Genomic DNA, 12823 nt, shown 5'->3' on the forward strand with positions numbered 1-12823 from the left:
TCATACTCCTTCCTCAGTTGTTCACAGGCAGACTGATGATTAAGAACAAGAAAAACTTATCTTCAGCACAACAGCAAAAAAATCAGGAAATATCCCTGTTCTCAAATCCATGGTATCTTGTCACCCAATTTGTAAGGTGTCTTAGACATTTACAAATAAAACACGTGGAATTTGCATTTTCTGTCCTTATTATTTTGTGTGTATTGACAATACTGGTTTTAAAAAGAGATTTAGCTAAAAGGTAGCATTATTTTTAATTAAAGGAGACATTAACAGGGAAACCTTTAATTTTCCTGGTACTGTATTCTTGTTGCAATCAGTTGCCAATTTAAAAGTGCTTGAGACGTTAATATTGACATTGATTTAGAAACATGTATAAAAACCAATATATAGGAGGAAGAAATCATATACTTTTCTTCTAATTTTAGATCAGACTCCAACACCAACTCGATTCCTGAAGAATTGTGAAGAAGTTGGTTTATTCAATGAGCTAGCAAGTCCTTTTGAAAATGAATTCAAAAAAGCTTCTGAAGATGATATTAAAAAAGTATGTTAATACAATAAATTAAAGCTAAATCTCTGTGTAGAGTACTGATAGTCTGAATTCCCTTTGTCACCAGGATTCTTGCGCCGGTAGAGAAAAAATAGTCATTATTTATTTACCTTTTTGTTCCAGAAATATATAAAAACCATACTTGGGGGAAATATTCTGTGAAGGGTCTTAACAGAACAAGTAACTTGTCTGTAAATGTTGAGTTGGTTCACACATTGAAATAAACTATAATGTGAACAAGTGGCATCCTGGCACATGCTTCTCAATCATTCCAGCTTTGCTCTTCCCCCATTTCTGCCTTTCCCATCCAGGAGGAAACAAACCACAGTACTGGCTTAGTATTATGTGGGAACTAGCGCTCCTGGTTTGTTTCCACAAATCACAAGCAGTAAGCCAAGAGCAAACTGTAGCACATAATGCAGTCGTTTCCTCCCAGATGGCAAAAGACAGGAGGAGGGAAGGAGCAAAGCAGGCACAGTTGAGCAACATGCACAACTATGGTTTAACATGACATGCAAACTAGGTCATAGTCTCACAGCTGGGGTGCTAGGAATAATTTTAAATGAGACCAAAATGCTTACTATCATTTAATATTACTTTGCTTGAAAAAAGGAAATAAAAATATTAAGTGTCCTAACTGGCATCTGCTTTGTGTCGTTTGCCAGGGATGAACTTCTCTTGCTTGTATCGTGAGTAATATTTTTTTAATGAGGGAATGTGTGGCAGGATGTAATTTCCTTTCATTGGATATTTTATTACTGTCAGTGCTGTCTAAAAAGAGATGCTGCTGCTACTGGCCAGGACATAGGCATAATTGTAAATTGCCTGCTCTTTGAAGAGTCCTACTCATTGATATGTAACTTTTAAAACTTCTAGATGCCTCTAGATTTATCACCTCTTGCAACACCTATTATAAGAAATAAGATTGAAGAGCCTTCTGTTGTTGAGACAACTCACCAGGATAGCCCTTTACCTCACCCAGAGTCCACTACCAGTGATGAAAAGGTCGGTAACTTCTCACAATTCAAAAGAGTGGTCTGTGCCAATAAGTTCAAGAAAAGTATTAGACTGCAAACATTTTTGCTCCTCCTCCTGCCCACATAAACCTGTATTAGTCATTTATAGCATATCAACAGCCTGAACTCAAGAAAGAACCAACTCTTGCAGTTTACTAAAGTCTCTGTACCTGATTATCTGAAGGGCAGTGTTATTGTTCTGAATGATTATTAAAGTACAATATTGTGGGATCTGTTATGATATGAATATTTCTAAAGCGTACTCCACTTCTTCTCCCCTTCAATCATGCAGTCTCCCCTGCCATGTATCTCAAAGGAGATTACAAAAAAGAGATCCCTGTAAAACGTCCATGCCAGCTTTGCGCATTCCTGTAGTGGCAGTGACTGGTGTGGAGAAACCTGTCATGCACCTGCAGTAGGGGAGGCTCACTTGAACAGCTCTGCATGTTGGCAACCACACTGGTTATAGTAGGTTGTTGTTATTATTACTGTCATCATCATCATTGCTGCATATATAAAATGAATTAAAATAGCTGTATATACAGAAGCAATTTCAAATCCAATGTAGATACCAACTGGATATTTCTCTTATCCATAGAGAAATATCTATGTGGTGGCACTAATGTAAGAAATGGCCCAAAGATGAAATTAAAAATCTCAGCTTTTAATTTTTTTTTTAATAGGATTAAAGTATCATAAATGTTTTCTTCTGTATAGTGTTTGATTCTAAAGGGTTTTTGGAGGGTTAAACTTGCAATGTCAAGCTTTCATGTTTCCTGTAGGAAGTGTCACTGCAGCAGACTGCTCAGCCAACATCCACGATTGTTCGTCCAGCTTCTCTACAGGTTCCTAATGTGTTGCTTGCAAGTTCCGACTCAAGTGTCATTATTCAGCAAGCCATACCTTCACCAACTTCTAGCACTGTCATAACACAGGCTCCCTCCTCCAATAGGCCAATAGTGTGAGTTTTTATATAGAAATGGTTAAATACTGTAATATTTCTTTGTGAAGTCTGTTTCTGGTTTTTAAATACTTCCCCATAGTCATAATGCCTCTTCCTTTAAATATCACTAACATTTATTTTGACTGATAATATTTAAAGATAAAAGACCTAATAAAGCTTTAATGGCCAGAAGGATTTTAAAAAAAAACATGATTCCAAGCTGGAAATGAATACTTTGGATCTGTATATATATTTTAAATAATGGGAGCCCAACAAGACTATTGGTCTTTAGTTAGTCATAATCTCTCCTGTTTGGATGTTGAGTTCCTGTGAGCAGATCTCTATTCATAACAAGCTTCTACTGGAGGTAGGATGAGATTTTCCTCCTTCCCCCTTCTCGAACAGTGTAGAAGGTGGCGCTGGGATTGCAGGGGAAAAGGGGGATTGATAAAAATCACCTGCCCACTTCCTCCAGCGGAAGCTGCTTCTTAGAACTTGGAAGATTACTTTTAAAAGGAATAAATTACAATCACTTACATGGCCCCAAAAAGGAACAAATTATCACAGTTGTTCTGAAAGGGATTGATTACTGTTACTCAAAAGTAATCACTACAATTACTGTTGTTACTTTAAAAAAAAAATTAGAGTGCCTACAACGTGCTGGCCTTGGCTGCTGTACATTTAAGTACCCTAAAACAACATTAAAAAATAAACACACATACACAGAGCATAGTAGATTTTTTTTATCCATCAGATTAACAGAATGGCATAACAGAATCTCATATCCCACCCCCAGCAATGATTGAGGTACAAAATGTAGCCATAATATTAATAATGTGATTAACTTTCTGCGCAAGCCTCTATGCCCTAATACAAAATTGCCTATAGTGTGTGTGGGGAGCATGGATGGATTGAAATGGGTTTGCTTTGGAAGGAAGGAACTATATGGAACAAACCTCCCTTGCCAGCAACTAAGCCCCCCCCCCCCAGGAAACATTTTCTCCTGGGGTGCAAAAAAGTTAAAACACTGCAAATGTAGCAAAGTAGCCAGGGAGGGTGGCGAAGGCCACTTCGCACACCAAGTGCAAACACAGCATTAACACACACTTATATATATATATATATATATATTGTCATCTCTCACTTCCACAGTTCTTCACCTCCATTCTGCTGCTGCCTTCTTCTCCTTCATCCACATCCTTACCCTCTTGCTCCTTTCTCCATCCACTCCACCCTTCTCTACTACTGTCCATTTTTAAACATTTTTTTCTCTTCATCTCTGTCTCACTCTCCACTTCCTCCCTGGTCACCTCCTAAACACCCACAGAGCATGAGGGAAGAGCGATCTTGTGCACAAGCCCAGTTTGAGGCACATGATTTTCACCCACAAATCAAATAAGAAGACTTCCCCTGCTCTTCTCCTCCAGTAACTTCCAAAAGTAATGCTGGAAACATTACAATTACACCTCAAAAGTAATAAAATAACTCCTCATTCTATTCCAATCAAAATGTAAAGGAATTACACACTTGTTCCTCAAAACAGTAAAAAATTACAAGTAATTCGTTTTTCCTAATGAATTACTTCCAAGCTCTGCTTCTTCTGGATCTCAATTCTGTGTAGGAAATGCTCTCTCCCTCTCCCTCTCCCCCTCTCTCCCTTCTTCCCTCTCTCTCTCTTTGAATCCCGTATTTAAATAGGCATATGAATAATGTATGCACTGCACAGGATTACTGCAGAGGATCAATGAAATATACAATGTACCTCGTACCATAAGTGCAATAGTGTTTTTTTCCCCTTTTCTTAGGCCGGTGCCAGGTCCTTTTCCCCTGCTGTTGCATCTTCCTAATGGACAAACCATGCCTGTTGCTATTCCTGCCTCCATCACAAACTCTAATGTCCATGTCCCAACTGCAGTTCCAGTAAGTGTGTACATATGGCTTATACACCTGCTTCCAGAGTTTTGAAAATCCCAGTCCTCAAATCCTAATACTTGGAAAGAGCTGTGACTCTAGAACCACTTGATTCAGAAGAGCATGTGTGGCTGAAGCTAGTCAGGAGGATGGCAGAGGGACAGAGGACAGCAACATGTTGACAGTTGGGAGACTGAAGATGATCCCAGCCAGGTTTCCATGACAAGAAAAGCTTTAAGGCAGGGGTGGCTAACCTTTGCTGTGTGGGTTACATCATCATTCCTGGGACTGCATGATAATATGGGCATGGCTGAAGTGTAAAAATGAATGTGGTAAGAACTGTAATTGTCAAGGCTGCTTTCCAAAAGACTTTTGCATCAGCTACTTTCAATCATTTTTTATCCTTCATTATTGAATTCAGTAAAAAAACACAAAATACAGAGGTCACAGAAATGTTTTATCATCACAGAATCACAGCAGGGACTCACAGTAATGGTCAGTTAAAAACTTTTTTAAAAAATTGAGAAATTGGGGAGAGCAGTTATTAAAAATATAATTTAATTTAATTTAATGTTAAAAAACAGAAAAGAATTAGAGGGGGCTTGGGTGGCCACAGTGGGGAATTGACAGTAACAGTCAATGTTTTTAATGTTTTTAAAAAGAATAAGATTTTGATGGGATCTTGGGAGGCTACAAAAAAAACTTCTGCAGGGACAGATGTGGGCTGTGAATTAGCCACCCCTGCTTTAGGTGACTGGGAGAAGAAAGAGGTGAAGCACTCCACACCAGTTATTATTAAACTCTCATCTCCGCAGCCAAGAATGTTAGAAGAACTGGAGTTGTGGGTGGAACGTACATCCTGCTATGACATGGAAGTTGGCTTTCCTCATCTGAACCCATCATACTAGCCTCTGTTTTTAATTGGCTCCCTGGAGTGGAGGTTCTGCTAGTCATATTGCAGTAATAAAGCCAAATCAAAATCAATATAGCCAAACTAACTTTAAAAAGGTCAAAAATATCATAGGATGCAAGAACCAAATAAAAATAATTAACAAAACAACAAATCAGCAGTCAAAAATAGTGAAACAGCAATAAAATTAGAAGACAACGGAACAAAAAAAACCAGCTGAGTATAAACATTAAGAGCATGGCTGAATAAGAGTCTTCATTTCCTGCCTGAATGATAGTAATGTTGGCCCCTAACAAATATATCTGCAGAGAGTATTCCACAGATAGGGTACCACCACTGAGAAGGCCTTCTTCGCAGATCCCACATCAGGCAAAGGCACCTAGGGAATGGCCTCAAAAATATACATATTAGCCTGTTCTATGGCAGTACAACAGCTGAGTGAACAATCTTTCTCACTGCAAAGTATAAGCAGTCCTAGCTGGATATAAAATGGGATGCGCTTTTATTTTTGTATTAACTCTTGACTGTCTTGGACAGCTTGTTAGACCTGTCACCATGGTGCCTAGTATCCCAGGGATTCCAGGGCCCTCATCTCCACAGCCTGTGCAGTCAGAGGCAAAATTGGTAAGTTGTCCACAGTTCTTCATCAAGATGAATTTATACATAATACAGTGTTAGTCAGAAAATCCAATGATAAATTTGGATTTTAATCATTTTCTGGTTTTCTAGTTCTCAAATTGTGATACAGATCCTTTGTTTTATATACTTATAGGGCAACTGCATTTTCAGTCCCAAAGAAAGTAGAGTTGTGAATGTATTTGTGTGTTGTGCAGTACTTTTATATTTCAGAACGCAGGACATTGAGAACAGAAATAATAGGAATATTCAAAATATTTCTCATATTTCTCATACTATTACATAGTAATAGTGGGTTCATTCTGCAGAATAGGCTAGCATACTATTTTCCTATTTCTATCTCTTCTCTGCATTAATATATTGAAAACACCATACAAGTGACTGATAATTCCCTTTCTTAGCTTAGATCTGGAGTGAGGAACCTTTGGTCCTCCAGATGTGGCTGAGCTACAACTTCCATGACCCCTAGCAAGCGTGGCCAATAACCAGGGCTCATGGAAGTTGTAATTCAGCAACATCTGTAGGACCAAAGGTTTCCTGCTGGCTTAGATATTCTTCAGCAGTTTGAATATTCATCAATTGTAGAGCTTCAGTGAACTCATAAAAGACTCCTCTGGGCAGCAGACACTGGATAGGTTCAGACATCACACTAGACAATGACTAGACATGAATTAGTCTACTCCTGAGTTCATATTTAACCTCCCCACATCCTCCCACACAGCTGGAGTAGAAGTTTGGAAGCTTTTACTTCTGCTTTTGCTTAACTATGGTTTGTTGTGTTGCCCAGACCGATAAATTGTGGTCAATATTTACCAGAGTTTCAAACAAGCTTGTCTTCAAAACAATGTTTCTGAAATTCTAGGCCAGATGACACAGCAGGTTAATCAACAATGGAAGCAAAAGCTTCCAGATGTCTCCTCCCAGCTATGTGGGAGGCAGGATTGAGCCTGGGAAGATGCTAGGCTCATTCATATCTTATTAAACAAGGGGAGGACAGCCTGTGGCCCGTATGGCCCTTTACCTAATGTTATGGGGGGGGTTGCCTAATTTCATGAGGGGGAAATGAGGGGGAGGCAAAATGGATGGAGCAATGAAAGAAAAGGGGAAAAGACCCTGCAAGCAATCAGACCTCTGGCAAGAGTAATCTGTCTCCCCTTTGGCAACCTGCTAGTAACAATGTAACAAAGACAACTAAAACTACCTGCTAGAGAGAGAGAGAGAGAATTTAACTCAATTTAAATTGGTTCATTCCTGACATGAAGCATTTTAGGTGATTTGTGATGCCATGGTTACTTTGAAAGAGACCCTGCACGCCTGCATTGAATTCAACATTGCAGAGGAAATGTGCACATTTTTTGGCAGCTAGGATATAGGAATCTACCTTATACTGAGTCATACCATTGGTCCATCTAGCTTCAGTACTGTCTACACTGTCTGGCAGTGGCTGTCAAGAATTTTGTACAGGGGACATTCCCAGTCCTACCTGGAGATTCTGGGGATTAAACCTGGGACTTTTTAAATTATACTAGTACAGGTGTTGTAAGATTATCGTTGTTGGCATGTGGTAGGTGGAATTCAGTGGTACCTTTTCATAAAGGCAAAGATAAACAGCAGTGAAGAATGTCAAGCAATGAAGAATGTCATGGATTATTTCAGAAATGGGCAGCATGGGTTGCTAATTTTATACTGCATGGAAACGAAGTTTTTGACACATAAGATACGATATGGCGCCAGTGGGCATGAATTTTAACCATGTGGCCATTGTACATATTGCAAGCCCAGTAGGAAAAAAAATTTTTCATTCATCCCATCAATGGCAATCACCTACACATTTCAGATTTTATGAACTGCAATACTGTTGGAGTCATATATGCGATTGTCCACGCAATACGTTTTATGTAGGGAAGACATCTAGATCTTTAACAACAAGAATTGGAGAGCGCCTTTACAACTTAAGGCACCAAAGAGTGGGGGCCCCACTGGTTAAACACTTTAGAGAAAAACAACACGGACAGAATGATATACTGTGTGGGATCATTGAAAAAAGTTAGTGGGAATGAACGTTTGGTAAATAAAAGGAAGCTGTTCTGGATAATTCATTTGAAATGTCTGGCACCTAAAGGTCTCAGCGAGAAGTTAGACTTTTCTGGGCAAAACTAAGTAATGTCTGGTTTATTAAATCAGTATGAGCTCAGAAGTATTGGAACAAGGACAGTCATGCAAAGTTTTGTTCAGTCCTTCGGTATTATCAAAATATTATTTTGTAAGTTGTCACTTGCAAGTGGTAGCAGGATTAGTCTATCAAGTGTACATGTCGTTTAATTTGCTCAGAAGCATAGTAAGCCACATTGACGTTGCATTCTGAATGGGAGTATCGGCTTGAGATTAGAACTATGCAGTAACATCAGAATTTGTTGGAGTAAGTGAACAGTGTTTCTAGGTTTATATTTATTACAAGGAAGTATTAGTTCATGTAGAGAAATATGGCAAGCATTTGTTTTAGATAATGGTTTTTGGGTGATTTCTTTGGGGTTTGTAGATATTAATTCATATGTATTTACAGTAAAGGCTCTTAAAAATCTTTTGGGAATTGAGTTAGTATAAAGTTGTTTTAAAGTAGTGGAATTCTGTCATAAATATGTTAGGTGTTTGTATCGTGATTAAGTGCATAATTAATTGTAAGAGAAATTTCTGAGTGCACAGTTTTAAGTGTTATCTGAGATATTTTTGTCTTGTTATCTGTGATAACAATGTTGTCCTTATTGTCCTAATAGTCCTTAACTATTGTTAAGTTTTAAAATTTTGTTTTGTCTTTAGCTCCTGATGAGGGAGAGTTCTCCAAAACGTATTGAGCTTTATAAACAACCTACTGCTAGTACCGGAGTGTGTCTCCTTTTTGTTTCCTTACCTTGGTGCTTCCCCCCCCTTTTTTTTTGTCATGACTGTTTTATGTGAAGTAGCCAAGAGACTGACCTAGTTTGTATGTAATAACACACAATTTTTTGTTGTTGTGAGCAAGAGGCTCAGGTTCATGTTCTCCCACTTTGCCCTCGAGAGGAGAAGATTGAAAATGTTCACTTTCACTTTTGAGAAAACCATCATTCTCTCATGAATGACAGAGGTCTCCATGTGGGTTCTATAGCTCCCCCTACAGCTCGAAGACAGGAACACCGCAGGAAACATTTTTTGCTCCTCCCTCCTTGCTGAAACTGTTTCCTGTCTCAGCTTGGAGCACACCTTTTCTGGCTCTCTCCCTTATTCCCTAGCCTTCTCCTCCCTCTGTAGTTCTTTCAAACATTTGACTGCCTACTTTCTAGTCCTTTCAATCATCTATCATTTTATTATATATATATATATATAAAATACTAACCTATTTACTTACCTTGGTAGTTCTTTCTACCACCTTTCTGTGCTTTCACTTTCATTTTCCTACTCTGCTCCCTGCAAGACATGGAAAGAGCAGCGTCTCACTCTTCAAAGAAGAAGAAATACTCCAAAAAAGCAGGGCAGTACTCAGCCTCAGCTGTAGTCAGCTCCCTCGCGCCTAACATTCCCGCCAATGCTCAGCAGCAACTGCTTATTGGCGAGGACGATCCTCTTGAAGGGACTTCGCATCAGATGGACTCTGTGGCTCCCCACACGCTTTCCGGAGACAGCGAATTGCCCCAAATTACCTCCTTAGTAAAAAGGCCTCTTGTGGACCCATCTTTGGCCGCTTGCGATATGGCACCCGCCATTTTGTCAGAGGACCACGCGGCAGCCGCCATTTTGGATCACCATTTGCCCTCCGTTTTTCAGGCCACTCCTGCACAAAAATCGCAAAAGGTGCTTACTAAAGCAGGTACTTCACCCGATATGCCCTTACTTTTGCCTGAAATTAGCACTGTGACCACATCAGCGATTCAGCCTCCACGATCCCCCCCACGCTGGGCCTAGGGAACTGGAGCGTTTGTCATCCGAACATGAGGAGCAGAGAAGGTATGTTCCTTCTAGGCAGGGCATGCACACTCCCCCCTCCCAACATACCTCAAATGTAATGCCTCAACAGCAGCAATTGTCTTTATCGGACCTGCTATCCCCTGCCATACTGCAACAACTTAAAGAGGCCATGACTGGAGAACTGGCTGCAGAGCTGGCTAGCGGCAGGCCGTCTAAGCGGCCTTCTCTTTCAATGCGGGAAAATGCTGACGCTCTTCCCCCCCCCCCAAGCAAACAAGAGACCCGCTCCTGAGCCTCTTCACCCTGATAGGGCGCCCTCTCCTTCCCCTTATGATGTGGCCAGAGGCCACAGCACTCAGTAAGGCCTCTCCCTAGATGCAGGCCACTCTGATGAGGACAGAGATCCTAATATGGAGGAAGGGGAATGGAGCAAAGGCTCAGATTTAGATGACATCGGTTCTGCCAGACTGTTCGTGGAGGCTCACTTCGCCCCCCCTTTTCTGTAAAGTGATGGTAGCCCTGGATTTAAAGGTCATGCAGAAACAACAGGAGCCCCTATCTAAGAGCTCCATGGTTCTGCCCGTCCCTAAACCTTCCACTAGGTCCATGCCTTTACCCATGTCTTTCCAAAATATTATAAAGTTAAGAGTGGGACTTGCCCCTCCAGTGCAGAAAGGGTATTAACTATGCCAATAAGTTTTATGTTCTAGATGCTGAAGTGATGAACCAACTCCGCATTCTGACTATGGATGGGCCTATTTCTGCTCTACTATCCCATGCCCTTTTGCCGCAAGATGGGGATGCCCAGTTAAAGGACCCCATAGAACGTAAGTCTGACCTGAAGCGCTCCCACGAAGCTAATGCACTATCAATTAGAGCATCCGCTTCAGCTTCTGTATTTGTGAGAGCAGCACTGTTATGGACTGAAGACCTTCTGGATGACTTGAATAGAGATCCAGCTAGAGTCAGAAAAACCTTTCTCAAAGTTTCTAGATCACTGGGATTCATAGCAGATGCCACCATGGATTCTTCCCAATTCTCCCACAGGGCAATGGCAGCAGCAGTAGTCACTGGAAGGCATCTTTGGCTCAACCACTGGGATGTGGATGCAGCTTCCCAAGCTAACTTAGCTTCTGTCCGCTTCTCAGGTGCCAAGCTCTTTGGCGATGAGGCACTGAATGAAGTTCTGGTAGAGACCAGAGATAAGAAGAAAGTGATGCCATCCCAAAAGCGAGATGACAAGCGCATATTTAAACGCACTGCCACCCCCTCCTACTCTTTTCAGCCCTTTTTGGGATCCAGATTCAGCAATAGAGCCTGTGACTTCAAAAGCAGACGCTCCTACTGGACCAGGCAGAGGTTTACACAGAAGCCTCAAAATCCTTCCACCAGAACCTCCACTAACCAGACCAGACAGGGACGTCAGAACCAACGTTTCTGACTCACCGCTGCCCCTGCAAGTAGGAGGCCATCTAGACCACTTTGCCTCGCGCTGGCAAGACACGACCCAAGACAAGTGGGTACTCTCCATTGTCAAAGACGGATACAGGATAGAACTCACAGAATACCCACCCACCAGATTCCTTCCTTCTCCCGTAGCCACGTCCATAAAAAAGCACCAAACAATATCAGACAAGATTCTTCACCTGTTGGATATCTCAGCCATAGAAGAAGTTCCCTCAGAAGAGCTATTCTCAGGGCTTTATTCCATCTTCTTGGTCGGGAAAAAGGATGGATCCTGGCACGGGGTACTCAACCTCAAATTCCTAAACCAATTTGTGACCCACAGATCCTTCCGGATGGAGATACTAATGTCCATAAGAGAAGCCCTCCTACCACAGGATTTTCTAGCGTCAATAGACCTGAAGGAGGGCTACCTCCACATCCCCATATTTCTGTCCCACAGGCGACTGCTCCGCTTCTGCTACAACGGTCACCATTTTCAGTACAAGGCCCTACCATTCGGCCTGGCGTTAGCCCACGCCTATTTACCAAAGTCATGGTGACGCTAGTTGCGAGTCTTCGCATGCGAGGACTTCATATCTACCCTTATTTAGACGACTTCCTGATCCGGTTCAACTCCTTTCATCAAGCCCAACCGGACGTCCACTTTGCACTGAAGTTCCTCCATGAGCATGGCTTCCTTATAAATTATCAGAAGAGCCACCTAACACCTTCTCAGCAACTGCTTCATCTCGGGGCAATTATAGACACGGCTCAGCAATTTATTTCCCTGTCACCACAGAGGGTTCAGAACATTACAGCACTAGCAACAACCCTCTCACGGATTCGATCTCCAGACGTGATGTTGCTTGCCAAACTACTAGACATGATGGCATCAGCGATAGGGATTACTCCTTGGGCATGCCTGCACTCCTGCCCACTCCAAACCTTCCTACTTCAGTTTCAACCAGATATTGCATTACACACCCATCGTCACATTTCCCTTCCAGCTCCTGTGAAACGCTCCCTCATCTGGTGGACAGCTATTCGAAATCTATCCAGAGGGGTTCCACTGCAAGACCCTCCCAGGACAGTCATCACCACCGCCAGTCTCCAGGGTTGGGGAGCGCACTGCCAGGCACAATGCATTCAAGACTTTTGGTCAACGACAGAGGCAACCAGGAGCATCAACTGGTTGGAATTGAGGGCAGCACATCTGGCCCTCCAATACTTTGCGCCAATCCTTCCCTTTCCAGACGTCCTCATACGTACCGACAACACATCGACACGGGCTTACCTGATCAAACAGGGAGGTACTCGTTCCAGAGCTCTGAATCTTGAGGCCACCTCAATGCTTCTATGGGCAGAAAAACACCTCTCATCGGTCTCAGCAGAATACATCCAAGGCCGTCTCAACATAGCGGCAGATTGGTTGAGCAGACAACAGCTCTTCCCAGGCGAGCGGGCTCTGA

The 12823-nt window shown here is 41.8% G+C and overlaps 1 protein-coding gene across 13 annotated transcripts in view; it reads left to right on the forward strand.

Moving 5' to 3' along the window:
* Nucleotides 1-12823, forward strand: part of ATF2 (activating transcription factor 2) — a 51816-nt gene that overhangs the window by 13277 nt on the left and 25716 nt on the right. For 11 of the 13 annotated variants that reach the window (XR_009760466.1, XM_061608418.1, XM_061608408.1 and 8 more), the window contains 5 exons: nt 429-547; nt 1430-1558; nt 2352-2530; nt 4318-4432; nt 5871-5957. Coding sequence is in view for 12 of the 13 variants with exons in the window: in XM_061608418.1 (XP_061464402.1) it covers nt 429-547; nt 1430-1558; nt 2352-2530; nt 4318-4432; nt 5871-5957 (629 nt within the window). In the remaining variant the exon portion in view is untranslated. The remainder of the gene's footprint in view (nt 1-428; nt 548-1429; nt 1559-2351; nt 2531-4317; nt 4433-5870; nt 5958-12823) is intronic. The other 2 variants (XM_061608416.1, XM_061608419.1) reach the window with 1 other exon arrangement.

This window comes from Rhineura floridana, chromosome 2 (genome assembly GCF_030035675.1).
Source record: "Rhineura floridana isolate rRhiFlo1 chromosome 2, rRhiFlo1.hap2, whole genome shotgun sequence".
Classification (NCBI taxonomy): Eukaryota; Metazoa; Chordata; class Lepidosauria; order Squamata; family Rhineuridae; genus Rhineura; species Rhineura floridana.